At 38.7% G+C, this 20,006-nt stretch overlaps 1 protein-coding gene across 2 annotated transcripts; it reads left to right on the top strand.

The window, feature by feature from the left end:
• Positions 1 to 2,624: 2,624 nt before the first annotated feature.
• On the top strand, positions 2,625 to 16,405 carry LOC111267178 (pyruvate dehydrogenase phosphatase regulatory subunit, mitochondrial). 2 transcript variants are annotated; one of them, XM_022845250.2, is made up of 14 exons: positions 2,625 to 3,167; positions 6,684 to 6,834; positions 7,769 to 7,945; positions 8,799 to 9,085; positions 9,489 to 9,678; positions 10,361 to 10,601; positions 10,865 to 11,061; positions 11,292 to 11,443; positions 11,755 to 11,907; positions 12,294 to 12,505; positions 12,845 to 13,069; positions 13,489 to 13,668; positions 14,012 to 14,209; positions 14,523 to 16,405. In XM_022845250.2, exons 1-14 carry the CDS (start codon positions 3,053 to 3,055, stop codon positions 14,625 to 14,627), a joined length of 2,583 nt encoding a protein of 860 aa, XP_022700985.1. In that variant the 5' UTR covers positions 2,625 to 3,052; the 3' UTR covers positions 14,628 to 16,405. The 2 variants fall into 2 exon arrangements, with proteins under 2 accessions (XP_022700985.1, XP_022700984.1); XM_022845249.2 differs by having other exon boundaries at positions 2,633 to 3,167; positions 14,436 to 16,405.
• The last annotated feature ends 3,601 nt before the right edge of the window (positions 16,406 to 20,006 follow it).

Genomic DNA, 20,006 nt, shown 5'->3' on the forward strand with positions numbered 1-20,006 from the left:
TTATATGGGTATATTAGTACTGAGTTTCGTTCTAGAATACTGCGTTGGCGACACTACTAAACGTTGCTAGTTGTATACTGAAAGTAAAAACGAAAAGTTGATAGATACTCAATTTCTCTTCAGCAGCGGCAATAATAGCACCTGTGCGTTTCCTTCTTCTCGGACAATCAGTATTCTTCCGAAGATTAATTGAAGGATACGGTCACAACAGTAGATAAATCCATACAGATTTATTCGTTCTTAATTTCATCCAGCCCCTAAACAACAGAAAGGAATTGTAGTTATTGAGAGAGCGGTTGTTTGCCCACGCCTACAATGAGCTCGTTGATCAGGATTAACTCCGTCTGAAACGATTCCGTGGATCCGTTTTTCATGCCGAATTATATATGCGGAGTGATACTTGTAAGAATCTGGAGATACACAAGAGAGACTTCCCCGCATAAGATATGCGTTACTCTGGAATGAAAAAAAGGCTTTCGCGCACTGCTTGAATGAATAAATCCTGATGATTGCAGATACTGAACTTCACGAGCACCTACAACCTGAATAGCTTGCAAAAGCCCCTATGATATCGATACTTACAGATGTAAACCCTCACGCCAAAAGCGTCCGTCCCAGCAGATTAAATGAAGCCGATCGGCCGTATTTAATGTCGACGAATATATCAAACGTTCGTGGTTTGGTCACTTCGTAAGTTGAAATAACGTTATTAGTTGATTCTCAAAGGTAAGGTAGGTCGCTTCAAGGACACATGGACAGTTGAAGGAAACATGCTGTCCTTCTTTATATAGCTAGAATGTTAAAACGACTAACAAGTCATGCCTTTTATGTCCGTTTGTCCTGCCGACGGAGCGTGTCAAGTGAACTAACTTGAAAACCTAAATATTGTATCACTTTTCAGGCAACACGATAAGCAATAGTAACTGGTTATTCAACTTATCAACACAAACAGTAGTCGCATTGTGTGCCCGAACTGTTCAGTTCTATTCTGTCAACATCTTTAATAAAAAAAAAAATACTATATTAGTTATTTTTTATTGAATATATTGCATATCAGTACGGTGATCGGCAACGTAAGTTATCACAACGGAACGCGACACGAAATCGAAACTTCTTCTTTATGTTACTTGAACCACGGAAGTTTGTTCGTACTGTTGCTGTGAAAGAGAATCGTAGCCGGATTGCTTTATCCTAATATTAGCTCTACTTGAAATAATACTCAAGAGCTAGCATGCAAAAATTCTCAAATAGGTTTTTATTTTGCGATAATGTTTTGGCTCGTTTATGCTTTATACGATACATTTAATTTATCTTTAAAGTATCTGAGTAAACAGGCATGCATGTTCTATTAACATAATTTACAATCATTGTAATTATTCGCAAGAAACAGATATTGAAAAAAAGTTCCAGGTACCTAACTTGCAAATGCATACACTCTGAAGGATTGGGTTGCTTGTGAAAAGTTTTGCAGGAGCACCTGATGATCGTTTGTTCAATAGTATAGTTCGTTTTCCTTTTTATAGTAAAAATTCACAGTGCTGTGATTCCAGGCTAAGTTAGAAATTGTTAGATAGTTTGGATTTCTAAGGCGCTTACGTGAATGGAAACGTAACGAATGACAAGCGTAGTGTGCAGCCCGAATGAAAAATATGTTTTTTCCGCGGCATAGGTAAAGAAACTAACTGAGCGTCAAGTAATAAACTTCTAGGTGGCTTGGTAAGTTATGTTGCATCTTTCATCAAATGTGCAACAATGCAGTGCCTTGCATTGTTTCGCTGTCAAGCGTTTCAAGTTGAGACCGGTGATAGGAGATACTCTCTTTTTTGTATTATTCGACCAATATATGGAAAAAGTACCTACTAATTTTTAGCCCACGGTGCAAAACTGGCGATCATGTGTAGTTAATAAAGATCCTTGTAAGTTATGTATTTGTGTTCGAACGCACTAAGACTATTTTTTAGTTACACTACTCTTAGAATTGTTGATTATTGCAGACATCCAAGGGCATCAGATACTGACGGTCTCATTATATCCGATTTCGGAAAGTTATGTCCGAAGTAACAGCAGACTACCCGCCTTTTGTGCCTCGTTTTTCAAAAGATAAATTACTAAATGCTACACTGAATTAAGCGACTATGTTGGCTAAAGTAAGCCAACGTTATTACTACAGCAAGTCGATAAAAACAAAACCCAACATAGTACGTACTCCAGACGACATCTATTGAAAGCAAGCTGATATTGTTGAAATGAATAATGCATCTTTATTAGCAGTTTGTTGGGACAGATTTGATGCATCGTTCTATAAAAGTTTGAAAAAATAATGAGATATCTTAATAAATACAACAGCTTTTATTAGCTTCGTTTTACCTCCTATTTTATGCACTCAACACAACTTTAATACTTCACTATACATGAGACACACACCGCAACAGGCACAAAACGTGTTTATGTCCTCTTTCGAACTTGTCGAAAAGTGTTGCTTAACTAAAATAGAATAGGCATTTAAAATTCAAATCACTTAGCACTTCACTATACCCAATGACGGAATGCGCGCGTCTTGTTAAAGGCCACCCCGTGCGACGCGACAGAGTTCCGCATTTTGCCCACTCTTGTCTTGCTAATAGGAAGTTGACGAGCTAGCACAGACGATGAGGTTTGCTGAGGAAGGCCCTTTCCCCTCTTGCGATGCGCTGGTCCTCTCCACTGCGGGCGACGGCAACAACAAGTTTTCTCTGCTCTCGAACTACCAGTCTATAAACAAATGCTATGAATCGTAGGACGCTGTTCTAGCGAACCGTTCAGGGCGCGAGTGCTGTGTGCGACGTTGTCCACGACCTTTGGGAGTCAGCGCTACCCGTTCTAGTGGTAGCGTAAATTGATTCCCGTGGGGTGCTCGAGGACGTGCTTGTTTACTGGGGCTGTGGCGGAACAAAGCCGGCTACGATTTCCGCGGTCTCCGAAGCTTGATATGCGAACCGTCCAAGGCGCCTGAGCCTCCATTCGGTGTGAAAAGTGCTATTGTTGTTGGCATTACTATCAAGGTGCACCGACCATGCGGTCGATCAAGGGTTTACGGAGGGCTCTGTCACCTGGCCCTTGTGGAGTCGCGCGCAGGTGTATGGCTTCCGACCACACCATTTGGGAACCCCACGCCAGTTCACTGAACTGTGAGTCTGATTCGAACACTGATGATAAGCGGAACGATACATACCGGAAAATACTATAATAGTCACTATTAGAAACACACCGCGTGTCAGTCGTATCAGAAAAGCTGAAATATCAAGTATTATTAAACTGGTTCTGTAGTGCCCTTTATGGATTCTGTTAGGTCATGTAGCAATTAGGAGCCTCGCTCTAATATATGTAGTGTAATAGTTACAATATATGTTGATATCATACATTGGTGACTGATCGAATAAAACACCAACACGGAAAACTTACACTGATAAAGAGAGGGTCGACGGTCCTATTTTGTCCTATGCATTTGTAGTGCTATATATACATATATAAATAAATAGTTGTACTCGCACTACTCCTAGAAGCAAGTTTCTGCTAGGTAAGCGTATTGATTACTTTGATTTGTTGTGGTAGATATTTTACGGTGTGCCAGTTGAAATGGTACTAGGAAAAGGTGAAGGCTGTAGCACCTGCTGGGCGAGTGCCCATTGGTTTTAGGAAACTGTTGAAACTTTCTTCTGCAAAAGATCATTCAAAGAGGTACGCGGCCAGAAATGTAGCAAGCAGGTAATATTCTTGAAACATACTAAGGCGAATTGTGATTAATTTAAGAGATTTGCCTAAGGCAATAAGCTGAAATTAGTAAGCTTACCATTCGTAAAGCATTGTAGAAAAGGCAACATTGTTTTAACATAAATGTGTGAAGCGGGATGTTATTTAAACACTGCAAGATACTGATGTCAACCAACCCAGAATCAATAAAATTATCATAAAAACTGACCATCTCAGCTCACGCGTCACAAAGATCTAGAGAAATATACCAACAACTAGTACAGGTACTAGATGACCCGCTTGTTTCGTAATTTTTGAATATGTTGTTTCAGTAAACCTGTAATTTAAGGGGTGGTTATTAGATTGGTCGAGAGATCGTTTCATCGCATATGTAAGTCGGCGTGAAATACATCACAATGAATTTCTTCTATTTATTTACCCACGAGCTAGTTTCGTTAACAATCGTAATAGCAGACAAAATAGCTAATCCTCTGTACATTGTCAGTCAAGCGTTAATCAGCGTTTTTATCATCTTCTGACTACCGCTTTCCGACGACGGCAATCTATCGTTGTAACTATAGCAACATCGCAGTAGTAACAATTGATTCATTATTTACCACCACCTGATCCATTCAGGTGTTCAGCCACTCGTCATCGTCTTTGCTCGTTCCGACAACCTGTCGTTGAGTTCAATCTGAACAGATGTGACGTTGCCCTAAGTTTATTTAGACGTAGACAAACAGACGAGGAATCGTCTATAATTTACCTGTTTATTGATGTATACAGTATTTGATCACTTACCGAACGAAAGTTAGTTAAGCGATTCACTTATCTGAGCTCGTCATACATTACTTACCTCCATCATGATTATTCCATCTCAAATTGGTCAATGTATCGCGTTGCCGAGCAGATACGCACAGCCGTTACAAAATTGGCTATTTTGCAAATAAGGCATACTCGCTAATAGGATTGACATAGCACATATAGTAGTTACCATGAGCTACTGTCATAGCTTGACATCATAGCAGGGTTAAGAACTATTGAATGAGAAAATTTTTCTTGAGTACACAATGCTATTCTATTTATGCGTGGTCTTAGTCGTATCCGCAAAAAAAATGTAAGTTATATCTGCAGTTCGATGTAAACTAGAATGGTTATTACGAAAGTATCATTTATTCTATGTAGGTTGGGTAACGAAATAGTTGAAAGCTGGCAAATAAATTATAACTGTATTATGGATGGCTGATCAAAGTGTCTTCTTAATATCGAGGCGTGCAGAAAGCAAGGCCTACTGATGAAAATCGAGATTAACACACAGGCCCAACGAGCCTTAAAACTATACGAAGTAGTAGATACGTTATAGGCGTATAGTGAGACCTGTCAGACGACGTGATCGTTACAAAATGCCATGATTGTATTGGGATTTGTGTAATTTTTGCGGGAACGATTTAAGTAGTCTGTATAGGGTGCCCGTAAAATCAGTCAGTAGGACCTTCGCTGTCCTCTAGAAGTGGTTTTTCGTTAAGCTAAATGTTCTACTGACGGATCTAAATAGTGGAGTCTCTACAGATCCGTAAGGCGCAAATTTTCAAAATGTTTGAAAAACAGCTTACATTTGTAGATGTACATTTCATAATCGTCCAGTTAGGAAAATGAGAATTCATTTAAATATTTCGAAAAAAGGTAGTAATGATACATTTATGACGTCACCGGATCAGTTACGTACTCAACTTTCTCATGAACCGCCCATCTTATGACCGCATACACATGTACTTAAATTCAAAAGTTGATTCTAATATAAGTAGCTAAGCATTTAGCCATTCGGGCATTAAAAAAACCTTAAAGCATCGTACTAAATTAGAATTACCCTTCACTCGTCTGCGCTAGCCTTTTTCATGGATTTAACAATAAGCTGGGTAGTCATTTTATCTCGATTAAAATTTTCGTAGGAGACGCAGTGAGATTCGGCTATGGATGTATTGTATGGACGCGACCAGAACTGGGGTAAAATGTCGAGGTAAAAATCATTTGCTTTTAGAGGACGCAAGTGCCTGTACACACATACCGATGGCGGTAGGCCTCATTGTCCAAGTCGTATCTGCGCAGACTCTCACACGCCAAGTGCCGTCGCGACGCCGATATGTAGGCAAGTACGGGATGCGCGCCCTATAAATGTGCTCAGCCTTCCCGCCGCGATTCAGCAGAAGAACAGCTACCTGACCTAGCTCAGGGGGAACACGTATTTACGCGTATTAGTAGAACAGTTATTTTTGACTCTAGCCTTTTGTCTACTGAAAGAAGTTCACATATGAAGTAATGAAGTTTCTAAGAAGGTACTATATGGACTAATTTAAATAAATGCACAAAACAACCGTTAGGCTTCCTGTCCGGCGAAAGGGCTCCATGATGATCGCTGTAATGGCAATCCAGGGACAGAAATTCTTATCGATCGCATTCGCTGTTACGCGGGCTCGCAACGCTCATTTCGACTGAATTTCAATTACGGATCTCTTTAAGCCTAACGTCTGTAACCTTGCGTCTTACTCAAAAGACTAGCAAACATTTGGAAAGGATTGCGATTCAAATTGGAGAACTGTTAGTAGTTCTATAACTATAGTCAGCCAAGCATTGACTTTTAGTGGCGTTATTAAAAGATCTAGCATAATTTTAGCACTGATGTCTGTATAGAAACAAGATTGAAACGCATCGTTTGCTTACAATGCGGTCGTCATTGCTGGAGGGAAATGATACGAACTAAACATGATATGTTTGTAAGATCTTCACTGAAACGTTTTTAATTACGAAATACACACCTTTTGTAAGCAGGTGTTCGCCTACAGATTGTCACCCAGAGAGCACTAAGACTAGCCTACTTCAATTGCAACGTAGTGGAACACTGTATGAATGAAGAATAAACCAGTTGACGTACAGATGTTTTTGTTTATTGATTTCAGTGGCTGACGACCATCACTTGATTCGCGACGCACAGGTGCCCACGTCTGCACAAGTCGTTATTTGTGGTGGAGGCATCGTGGGCACCTCTGTGGCGTATCATCTCGCGAAAATCCATGGCATTACAGATGTTCTCCTCGTCGACCGGGGAAAGTAGGTGCCAGGGAGTATGACGTGGGATGCAGCGTACTACCTTCATGTCCTATGTTCAGATCCTACATGTCTACCTATAGATACTTTAAGTCCGTTCAGTGAATTTGTAAACCTACGATTTGTAACTGTTTGTGATTCATAATTAACAATGCCTCAAAAGATATTAATGCGAATAATTGGCAGTAATTCAGCAGCTGGAAAACGATACGTTTACAATAATACCTTTAGAATGGTACCTCAATAACCGTACGTATATCTATGAATTTGCTTTGCGATTTTATCTGATCCGCACATAATGACCACCGTGTATAGAAAATTAACGAACCCGTGGATAACTCTAGTTTTATACCATAAATGTTCTTATTTATTTATTTTCTTTTATATATTTAATCCCTTGTGCAAATAACTGATCACGTTGTTTTAGCCTATTTAGGACAAATTCAATACGGCGCAAGACATGATTTGGAACTTGAATAGCGCGTCTCCTACAGAAGCTCAAGCCGTACGACGACCAATCCTTAACGCGTATTTCTCCACTTTTGTCCTGCCATTAGATCGTCGACGTTTCGTTGCATGAAAATTGTCTTGTTACTCCAAAATTAACTAAATATAAAATTGGCTTAAACGCTCGCGCCGGCCTTGAGTGTCGCTTTGGGCCGCCACGAGCTAGATGATAAGCGGTTCTAAACGGGTGAAAAGTCGTGTGAGTCAATATATCGTGGAGAAATGCATCTATACTGAGCTCTACATCGAGATGTTCCCACAATATATTAAAGCAATGAGTAAAGTTGGATGTTGCAGTTACGACGGTCCTCGTTTTGATATTTCATAGGTGAAATTCTTTATGTGGACCCTTTCAGTTCTGAGCACTGAAATATCGCTTAATTGGATTATGAATTGTTTCTGCACTCATTGTACCTTCGATTCCATCTAGAATCGGCGGAGGGTCGACTCGCTTCGGAGCTAGCCTTCTGAGCCAGATCAAGAATCGCACGATTGAAAGTCGAATGAGCAAATACTCAATCGAACTCTACAAACAGCTCCAGGATATGGGCCACCAAACTGGCTGGAAACAGTGCGGTTCTCTGCATTTGGCTAGGACTAAAGAAAGGTACGTGCAGTGAAGGGCAGTTACGAGGCATATTTGTTGTAACTTAAGGGAAGGGATTTGACGTGAAATGACTAACTTTTTCTGTGTCCTTGAGGGTTGTCGGCACATTGCAGTAAAGTTCAGTGTGTTTTAGTCTCAACAACAAGTTATAAGTTAATTATTTCAATCTGCCACTTGATGTTTCTTAGCTATGGATATATCGGAGTAAGATCAGCTCTGCAGTTACATTGTTAAACACTTGCTTCCTGGCAAACGTTTGGTCCCTTTTTTTTCCACTGTACTCCACTATGAGCATTTTGATTTTGAACATCCTATAAAATTGGCAGGTATGACATTTCTGCCTAGAGAATATACCTGATGTGATAACGTTTACACTAGAGTGGCATTGGATGACATAGAAATCTTTGTGTGGATTCAGAGGTATTTGCCGATATTAGAAGTCGTCCGGGAAGCATTCAATATTGAGCTCTAATTAACTCCACGAAGCTTGAGCGAAAAGTTTCCTCGTTCTTCTATTACATTGATATCTCACTAGAAGACAAAGGACTGTCGCTGCAAGCGACGTTGGCAAACTTTCTAAGGGGCGCCCAACCAGTGTTTGAGTGTTTGCCCCAGGTCGTCTTTCTGCTACATTCATTTGCACGCTGCGATATACCAAACTGCCCTGCTTAGGTGCATTCAACGCCGTTAACGATCGTCTAAAGCCTTTGCTACTCTCCTAATACATTTCATCATGACAACGTTTATCAGGGTAGACTAATGTATTAAGCTGTAAACCAATTGATCGGAATAATATACTTGCAAATGATTCTAGTGATGACGCCTGGTTTTGTGTTATACGGCTTGTTTGTAGACTTCTCGCCTTCCGCCGAATGGCCGCGGTTGCAAAAAGCATGGACGTCGACGCGCGGATAATAATGCCGAAAGAGGCTCAGGAGCTATCACCCAATATAGCAATTGAACGACTTGAGGGTGCTCTCTGGTGTCCTGTAGATGGTGTGGCGGATACGCATGCACTGTGCAACATTCTCGCCGGTGAGGCAGAAAAATTAGGTGTTAAAGTCGTTGAGGGGTTTTTTATCAATCGGATCCTCAGCGATCCCCAAACAAATAAGGTGACAGGAGTAGAAAGCAATTTCGGTAAGTTTACACGCTAACCATTTGTGGGTTCGTATACTATTTTTCAATATGTTTGATGATACATGAAAGAGTGTGGCGAGACTTTCGCAATTTTGTCGTGAGATTTATGTTCATGCGTCCTTTGATATATTCTAATGAACGTTTTCACTAGGTTATAAAGAACTGGATTAACGGAACTGAGTTGAAATATATGTAAAATTATCTTTGTGGGTCATACCGAAACGTTTAAGTGAACTATCCGAGGACGAGCTATAGAGAAGATGCCATATAACATCTTCATCGCACTTCCGGTAGGTAGTCCTGTTGTTGTTAGTTTAAATTTTTATAATAACATCATTATAACTAAATAGGCTATCTTATAAGTTGCGCTACTTCGATTGAATGTGCTATGTGTTTCATGCAGGTAGGACAGACTGTGAATATTTTGTCAATGCGGCTGGCTATTTCGGTCGATTAATCGGGAAGTTAAGTAATCCACCCGTGAAGATACCTCTGTATCCCTGCGAGCATTATTTTCTACACACGAAGCCCGTGCCAGGAATCAACGAAAACATGCCTGTTATACATGACTATGATGGAAACTTCTACATTCGGTATGTATTCGTGTAGCTTTTGGACGTTATCAGAAAACTACATACGTAAGCTGTAGTGCAATTGGAAAAACTTGAAGCACATAACTAACGTGGTTTGCTGCTTACTCGTGATCATCAGCGTTAGTCACGAAACACATTATTAGTAAGCTCCACTGGCTTTCTTCTTAGTGAATTGCTATAGGACAATGAATGCAAAGTTAAGAAGTAATGCGATGTTTTTATAAGTAATTCAATTTGGCCCCAACCTAACCGTCTCTGTAAGTTTAAGTTCCAGTTAGCCCTTTAGAGCGATCCTTGCCGAACTAAGTGTACTAAGTGAAAAGTTTTCCAACTGTTTTACTTTTCGCACGCTTTCGTCCCTATTTTTTGTGACAGGTGGCCAAAAACGAAAACTATCTCTAAGGCTTCCTCATCTGTTACAAAGTCGTTGCTAACATGTGTGCGCTTTGCATTGAGTCACAACCTGAGCTCCAGAAGCATCGACACGGGCATTTGATTCTGTGCTGAGCACGTTAGAAGTGCTGTACGCGCTATTTTTAACTCTATGTTCGTTTACCAGAAAAAAAAAGACAAAATATAATAGAAACTGGAAGTCAAAGATAATTGAATATTGCACGGCTTTGCAGGACTCGAGCAGATACATTACTAAATTACACTCCTTGATTTTCTATTTTTGTTACAGTGTAAAGGATGGAAAATATATAGCAGGGGGTTTTGAGAATCATTCAAAGCCAGTCGACTTCGATAATTTGCCAGCGATAGGTCGCGGTCTACTGCCTGAGGACTGGGATCAGTTTTCAGTGCTTCTTAATGAAATGCTGTTTCGAATACCCGAGCTGGTAAATGTAGAGGTGGATAGGCTTTACAACAGTCCAGAAAGTTTTACGCCTGATGGTCGATGGCTGGTGGGAGAGTCTGCAGAGGTCAGTAAATGACAGATAACTCATGACCTTCTATTCTGTATCTATTTTACGGTTAGTCTATTGTGTAGCTTAAAATGTAGCCTTTGAATGACGATATTGTGTGTCTTATAAGTTGTAGTTTTCCTTTTTTACTTCTACACTTATTTTCATGGTGGTTTTGTACTATAGTTTTGGGCTTTTCAATCCCAACGTTTATCCCAACACAGAGTTTACGTTGATTGATAATTGATCTCGTAATAGCATTTCAAGCTATTCGATTTCAGCTAAGGAACTACTTTGTTGCGTCAGGGATGAAATCAATCGGAATCGAAGCTGCGGGCGGAGTTGGCAGGGTAACAGCTTCGTGGATCGTCAACGGAGAGCCCCATCAGGATCTGTGGGATGTCGACATTAAACGCTTCATTGGACTACACAATAATAAGCAATTTTTAAAGGAACGAGCTACAGAAGTGCCTGGATTGTAAGCGTTGCAATACTGCGCATGTGACTATAAACTAAAAATTTAATATAGAACAACGCAGCAATTAACCATATATATATATATATATATATGACAACAAAAACGACTAAGCACTATTTAATTGGGAAAATTAACATTGGAAGGTTGATATGAAACGATAGTTCGACGAAAGGTACATAAGGAAGATTTAAAAGAAGTTAATAAACAAACAACTGGGTGTCATTTTCAAGGTACTATCGAATGCCCTACCCTCTGCTGGAGTTTGAGACTGGTCGGCAGTTGCGGATGTCACCCATCTACCCAAGATTGCGAGATGCAGGAGCAATGTTCGGCCAGACAATGGGATATGAACGGCCGGGATACTACGATCCCGAGTACAAAGGTGAATGTTCTCGCTATTCATGTTCCTTACTGTTTAGTGTTAGAGTAGGTATCAAACGTCCTGGCTTTGCGACGCTCATGTCGTTATAGTTCCCAGCCTTTTAACGAAAGTCTTTTATTACAATCTTTCAAATTTCAACAAATGAGCAACATTATTTTTCACGAACACTCTCTTTTTGATTATTTTGAGCGTTTACATATTGTTTGTATACACCATGGTATACGAACTTAGATGTTTCAAGCAGTTATAAAACAGAGAGATAGTTTTACGCATGCGTACTGTTTTTTTTTTTTTTTAATGATGTTCCACAGACAAATCACTGAAAGATGCCCGCGTGTCCCACACGAAGACCTTCTTCAAGCCGCCGTATTTTGACCTGGTGCAGAGCGAGTACGAAGCCACAAGAGAGCGTGTGGCTTTAATAGATTATTCGTCATTCACTAAACTCGAGATTACCTCACCTGGTTGGCACTTTCCACAAATCAAGTAGCAAACGATAATGATTTTTTACTCCTTCGGCTACTGGTATTGCACAAACAAATTATGGACAAAATCTCTCCCGGCATAACGTCAAAAACTTGGCCCATTCTAAAAAGCCCAGCTGGAATAAATCTCGTTTTAGTTATTTGGGGTTTCTGCAGCGGATAAACAATACAGCATGGTAATACGGCCGGCCGTACATTTAGAGTTACCGTGGTGCGTTGGTCACCGATACTATGCCGCTTCTAACTTTTTTCATCTAAAGAAAGATAATTATGATAATATTACAATGGGTCGGGTTCTGTTGATTCAGGTCTTCATGATTGATTCAAACAAATCTATTCGTTTTTCCTTATATGAACAATTCTAGGTGATGAAGTTGTGACTCTCCTTCAAAATCTCTGTTCGAACGATGTCGACATTCCCGTGGGACACATTGTTAACACAGGCATGCAGAATGAACAGGGTGGTTATGAAAACGATTGTTCCTTGGTGCGATTGGCTCCCAATAAATTTATGATCGTTTGTCCTACCCGGCAGCAACAGCGGGCCCAAACATATCTGCGGTGGCACATCGGAGATGTTAGTGTTATCGCATTCTAAATATCATAGAATTTACAGCACTTTCTTAAATCAAACAAAGCAAGCTGTCTCTCACAAATTCTATTGCAAAAACACAGAGATGAGAGCTGATCGTATCTGACCGCAAAAATAAACATAATCGAAACATTTTAACGGGATAATAAACAGACCGACGTTTGGTAAATAGATAGTAGATGACCAGAGCAAGTGCAACGTACTTCCTAATTACCACCTATCCTATCTTAACTGCCTTCCCATAGTTATATTTATGTAGACATATACTAATATCTAATTACAATTATATATGCCTATCATTGTATTTTTTACTATTTTGAACAGAAACCTATTTGGGTAGCTGATCTGACGTCCATGTATACAGCAATCTGTGTCATTGGGCCTAATTCGCGCGATCTCATGCAACAGCTCACGGGTCTTAAAATGGGCATCAAAGATTTTCCTTACTTCACCTATAAAGAGTGCGATGTTTGGATGGCTAGCGGAGTCCGTATGCTACACATGACACACACCGGAGAAATGGGCTGGGTCATGTACATTCCCAATGAGGTAAACTCTAACGTTACATACAGCAAGACTTACAAAATAAGCGGCGATCACTTATTAAATAATAAATTGTAAAATAAATAATAGCATCGTACAAGGAAGCCTTTTCATTGACGCTTCTCTTTTCTTAGCAATAGATCGCGCCAAACTGCGCAACAAAAACATCGTTAGTACCTTGAACTGTACATATCCGCAAGCACTTTTTACGGCATTTTTTAGAGAATCTTTTTAGAGCATATTGAAGATAGCTTCGACTACGATATATATATATATAGTTTTTTTCTATAAAGAACACACAGAAAGGAGGCAGGTTCAAATAACGATAATAATGCGCGATTTCATTGAGCGCTCACGTCGTGTGAAAACAACACGGACTCCATTTTATACTTTATTACCTAATTTTACCACACGTTCTATTTCAGTATGCTCTTCATGTATACGATCGACTTGTCGATATTGGAAAGGACTATGGACTGCAGCATGTCGGCTATATCGCTATGAAAACGTTGCGAATTGAAAAATTTTTTGGTTTCTGGGGCCAAGACTTCAATCGGACGACCACACCGCTCGAATGTGGCAGAGCGTTCCGCGTTAAATTTGAGGTACTTGATTTTTAATGTGATCATGAATTTCTCTTGGAAAAGGCAATTGTAAAGCTTCGCAAGTTAGTAATAATGTCCACAATTTACTGGACTGGCAAGGGAATCAGTATTATTTATTAGTTTAAATATAGTTTCCGTTATTTAAACGTTTATGTGCAGTCATGCTAAGCTCTAGTGTCTCATACCTTCATGGAACATCTATAATTTGGCGGAGTATAGCGTCTAACTGAATTTAAATCGTTTTCTTTCCATTTAAAAAGACATTTTATATGTATCCCAAACTGACATATCCAAAAGCCATTCTTATGTGGTTCTTATTACGACTTTGCTATGGGCTGCACAGAAGGACAATTTTATCGGCAAGGCAGCTCTGATTAAACAGAAAGATCAGGGTGTGAAGCGACGTTTTGTCCAGCTTCTGCTAAAGGACCACGATTATGAAACGGATCCATGGCCATGGGGCGGTGAGCCAATCTACCTTAACGATCGAGTCGTTGGCCGAGTAACAACTACTGCGTACGGCTTCACGCTTAGCACCCATGTACGTATGAGAATATTAGAAACTCACTACACTTCAACGTTCACACAATGATTACTGCTTTGTGTCACATTCAAACTAACTTAGTGACTAACTGCCATAGATAAGTCTCTGATATTTAGGTAGATAATAGTAGTAGGCATTGTTAAAGGTTTTTATATTAACTGAGCGATATCGTGCCACAATAATTAAGCTCGCATAATCTTTTCAACCGGTACGATATTTACAGGTACTGCTCGGATTCATTGAAAATATTAGCGACAAATATGAGCGACATATTGTCACAAACGACTATATTCTCAAAAACGAATTCCAGATCGACATCGGAGGACTTATGGTAAATGCAAAGGCGAACATTCATTCCCCAGCACTTGCCTATAAAGGTATCTCTAAGGAAAGGACGTATTTCGCGACACAATAACCGTATGCAATCTATTGCATCAGTGTGCTCGTTTTTCTGTGCCAAAACTAACTGAAATCAGAGTGAGGCGTTAGAGGAATCATAGTTTTATAGAAGAGAAGGACATGCAAGAAGAGTGACAAAAGGAAAGCATATATAACAAAAGTTGTGTTTAATCAATAAGAAAGTTGACTTTTACAAGTCACTCGAAGTTGACCCCTTCTGCAAACCATTTCACCCCTATTGTTGCAATGGGCCATATATATAAGAATGAAATTCGACATGATACATTAAACTGCGCCGAACATTTTTATCGCCGAACACGATAGGTAAATACTGGGTTATAATTATAGGCAGTTAAGTTTATTAAAAATAAGACTGATATAGCTCCGACGGTCGCCCTACGGAGAGAGGATTACGTTGTTAGATTGTTACATTTTTTATCGTTGTAGATATTGGAGTAATTTCTAACCTCTAAATGGTGCTGCTAAATCATAGTAGGCTGAAGGAAAGAAACAGTAAGTGAAAAGCCTCAAAAATAAAGCATAAATACAAGAAAATAAGGATACCATTTTTTGCGTGCCGAATTCAATTCAGCTGACCACTTACGACACATTTCTACAAATGCCGCTGATATAGTATTTGGCAATATCGTACATCATAGTAACATATCTTTTCTCAAACTTTTATCGTGCGCTACGTATACATGACTTACGTGCATTACCTATGCATACGTCTCCATTAATATGGTCTTCAGCGGCACGACATCACAACAATGCACTGTTGTTCTTTAGCCAGATGGTTTATTTTAACATAATGCTGAAAAAAAAAAAGGTTAGAACACTGGTCTACATAAGAATCCCTTTGAAGCGCGCGCCCTGAAGAAAAAAGAGGATCTATTAGACCGAAATATAGTTTTGCAAAAACTGGAACGGGGATCGTCGAAAAATTATTAACGGGTACAAAATGTTTACTTCGCTCGCTGCTTATAGAGATAAAAACAGTTACTAGTGGTTCGTTCTCATTAGCCGCATATTCGTTTTTGTTCCATTGGCATCCTTTGGCATCTTCATTATTTACTCATAAAGCTTGGATGATAGTTGATGTCATATCCGCATTGGAGGGTAAGCAGAATTCGAAGGTTCTGCTGTACAGATAGAGTGACGCACAAAAACAGTAAACTACCAACATTAATGCGGTATCGCTATCATTCATTGTATACTTCTACATCATATCTAGATATAGTCGAATTAAGTGAGATATAAGACCATCATTTCGTTTGAACAGCCATATAGTTTGAAAGTTCTCAACTTACCTCAGCATTTAATCGCCTCAAACTATCATTATAATGCACAGTCAGTGACTGTTGCCCTCCTCTAATTTACAATCTTTCCCTTGCGCGTTCCTCGGAACGTTTGCCTACTAATTATGCTTATATATCCTATTTATACTATGATAGAAAAATGGTTTATATTCGCCTGTCACTATCATTTACTATTCATATTTCATAACTTTAGTAGCCATAGCCTCCATTACTCCATATTTGCCTATCATTCTGGCTTCAAGTAGAAATAACAAAGTTCACTTGACGTCTAGCATCGTGCCGAAGCAATCAATGCATATATATATATGGGGGATATAAAGATGACGAGACATAAGTATCTACTGCAGACAGTTTTTTTTTTTATTAAATTTTACTCTTTCTAGGCAACATACAAATACAAACATATACTGATAGATATCACGAGTCAACTAAAACAATAAACTAGGGTTTTAATAAAAAAAATCGGCGGCGTTTTCTTTTAGTGTCTTTTTTTCTTGTATACATCGGTATTGATAGTTCATACAGACTTAATAGTTAAAGACCGATATCAAAAGCAATGATAAGTTTGCAAACAAAAAATTCAGAAGAGAATTAAGTTATTGGTTAATAATTTTCACCATGCTTCTATTATATTTCACAGACAAAAAATTCAGAAGAGAATTAAGTTGTTGGTTAACAATTTTCACCATGCTTCTATTATATTTCATAGACAAATATGTAGCACGTGACCTTCTACGTCTTCTTCCATTAATATTAGGTCGGGCTAGCGAGTTAAAATATAGGATTGATATTCCCTAAAATGTAATAGTAATATGGTTCAAATAAAGGAGCTAAGTAACTAAAAAATTAGGCATAAATACTGGTAGGAACAAAATCAGCATAGAGGCAAACCAGACAGCAAAAGCCTACTGCTAAATTAATTGAATTGCAATAAAAAAAATGCAATACATTGTTTAATAAGCCATTTATAAAACACATTAATCTGGTTCACGTTTGATTCCGATATCTCACCAACACGTAATCCTTCACACGTTGGGAGCCCTAGCCGCGATATAGCAAGGTTTATTTTATTTATTTTTTTAGGTTTACCACCTGAATCAATTAAGACATAGGACCTTGTCAGTTTCCCTTGCCTTTGAAATAGATACTTTTTAAAACTTTCGGCCGTTTTATAGTCGCATGAATCAACTGTCGTTCAGAACGTATAACAATCTCAGTTTATTCATATGTGTAAATATTTGCGATGATAACTTGTACACAATTAGTTCTCAATCATTTACAAATAGCAATTTTTTTTTATAAAATATTCACGTCATAGTTTTTTTTTATCAGGATCTAGATTATATCACGCACTTTCTTTCAAGAAACATAGAAATGTATAGAAAAATAGCTAGAACTGTAATGTCATGAGGGTAATCTCCATCGTCCCCTTAACGGATCATTGAGGTCTGACGATACTGGAGGTGAAAGTGACGGAACTCGATACGATGAAAAACTTCGATGTGTCGCCATTAAATCGCCCTCCGTCATACTGTGCCTTTGGGGCTATTTTAACGGCATCATAGTACTGTTGTCAATTAAAACAAAGTTCGGCATAGACTTTACATTAGATACGTACCTACTAATATACTGAATATACGACTCGGTGAAGAACATCTATTCTTATTCCAGTCCTTCACTCCAAGGTTCAGGCACAACAGTCGCATTTCCAATTAAACGAACCTTTGCGTTGGAAAATTCGGCTATAGTGCCCATTCGCCCCCGAAAACACCCTTGAACAACAAACTAATTATAATTAATCAAACCTGCAGTAACGAATTTGACCTCTGGGCTAAACGTCGGTAAACAAAAGTGCATTAGGGAAACTTATTTTTCCCACAGATTTGCTTAAAATGTATCACCTTCAACGATCGATAATTGATTTTATTATGAAAAAATCAGTAAAAATTGAATAACTGTAAATAGTCTGCTATACTATTGATCATCTATAATAATCGTACCACAATGTAGGGCTAATCATCAGATTTGTTATAAACAATAGCGGTACTACATCGGTCGTTGGAACTAGATTCAATATATTGTGACATGAATAAAAGTTTTTGGCTTTCAAGAGTCTGGCGCATTTCTCTTACAGGAATTATTGTTAAACATAAAGTACAGTGCACTTAGATTGAGCATTGAAATAGGCGAGCGATACATCGGTCAAGTTCGGAAGGCTGTAGGCTCTTTCCGTCCACTACAAAGGTTCCTCATAAAGCAGCATGGAAATGCGAAAGGATAAGGTGTGCCCAAAAAATAACGACCGCCATTGTAAAAAATGGGCTGACCCGACTGACATGGAATTTTCGGGTGGAATTTTTGTCGGACTTAATGTTCCGCGCTTATCTTCTTTAAACTTATCTGTGATTGATACGAAAGGAAGAGAATAAGTTAAGCAAACGAAAAACCATCCGGCGAATATAAACTTTTCAATTCCCCACTTTTGGTCAAATAAATCATAATCATCAAGTGTTCATAACTGTTTACCCAAGATCATACGTGAGAATTTCAAAGCAATCGTATATGAATTTCTTTGAAAAACGAAAAAGCTAAATTTAGGGTAAGAGAAAGGGATCAAAATATGATAGTTTTATTTATAATGGACCCCAGTACAAAAGTACGCGGATTTCAGATATCAACAATAAGAAAGTAACAATCAAGAACTATGCAATCCTCTACTCGGATGTTATTTACATTTACAGAATAAAAATAATAAATTCGATATAGATTGTAGCATATGTTCTAGGTAGTCCTGAACTTCCTCCGGCCGAAGATATTCGCTTTCAACCATTTTACCTAAAATAAACTACAATAAATACCTACCATATAGGGTTACTGTCATCACTATTAAAAAGAAGCACCGAAGACCATTGTTAAGGAGAGTTGGAATTTTGCGTACTTTCCAAGTATGTACCCTTTGTACGCCGAGGCATTACCCATATGAACATACACCTCTAAGAGTTTTTGTTTCTTGTTTTTTAATTGCTTTAGAAATATTGAGTTGTCAAGAAAGTGTTAACCCTTTTTCCAGCTAGAGGACTCAAAAGTATCATATCTCAGGTAAAATGGGTTGGGTCGCGTTGGATCATTTGAAAGTTAAGCGTTGCCAGTATCACTAAAATTGTTGGCATGCCTTTAGGCAGACTTAAGACAGAGCGTTTACAAGTTAAATTAAATTTCTGTAAAAAACTGAACATGTTTGACGATGTCATCATTATATAAATACAAATGATTTAAAAGAAAATTCATGCCGCTTATGGGCATGATCACTATACTTGCGGCCAATCATCCTAGAAATGAATCGACTTCGTTGCGTTTCGATAAAATTTGGTCGATGAAAATATGATCGAGTAAACTCTGTTGCGGTAATTCGTGTGGCACCTAAACATTGGGCCTTTTTTTCTAGTCAGCTTTTTTGTCGAATGACTTAGGCTATTTGATGGTGAATGTTTGATTCTGTGGCAACATAATGGCTCTTCGTGTCTCAGACTTGTTCAACTTTCGCTTTCATTTTATCAATTTTCCTCCTAATTGGTTGACCACTACCAGAAGGACCTTGATGTCGAAATTTTTAGGACGAAAGCAAGAGAGTTACCTCTGGGAAGTTTCTTCCGATAACGCATCTTGGTCATAGTCATTTGATGGGTCCGGGCAGCATCTATAGCTTTATCGTTATAAAATTGCAAAATAAAGCGAATTTTCACATATTTTTCACAAAATTCATATTCGAGGCGCTTTGTCTTAGATCTGAAAGAAAGGTATTTCAACAATTTTAGCTCATCCAGCGCTGCCAAATCTTAGCTTTTAAATGGCACCAATGCCGACCCGACCCAACCTATTTTAACTAATATATGATATTTTAGAGCCACCTAGCTAAGAAAACAACCACGATCTTTTCAAAACCCGATATAAGCCGACTACAATAAAAAAAAAGTTTACGATCAACTGATAATTGCAACATTTAATGCTAATCCTTGTCATTTTGCGTTTATGTGAAATACTCCATCCGTGAATTTTAATTTAAACGGGTCTACACC

Source organism: Varroa jacobsoni, unplaced genomic scaffold (assembly GCF_002532875.2).
Source record: "Varroa jacobsoni isolate VJ856 unplaced genomic scaffold, vjacob_1.0 scaffold_1154, whole genome shotgun sequence".
NCBI classification, from domain to species: Eukaryota; Metazoa; Arthropoda; class Arachnida; order Mesostigmata; family Varroidae; genus Varroa; species Varroa jacobsoni.

Bases quoted from the DNA above. Each gene is read 5' to 3' on its own strand.
- LOC111267178 (XM_022845249.2), top strand. From the start codon at position 3,053: ATGCGGTCGATCAAGGGTTTACGGAGGGCTCTGTCACCTGGCCCTTGT. The intron at 9,679-10,360 runs GTATGTATTCGT...TTTTTGTTACAG, and splicing joins GATGGAAACTTCTACATTCG to TGTAAAGGATGGAAAATATA. The intron at 11,062-11,291 runs GTAAGCGTTGCA...GTCATTTTCAAG, and splicing joins GCTACAGAAGTGCCTGGATT to GTACTATCGAATGCCCTACC.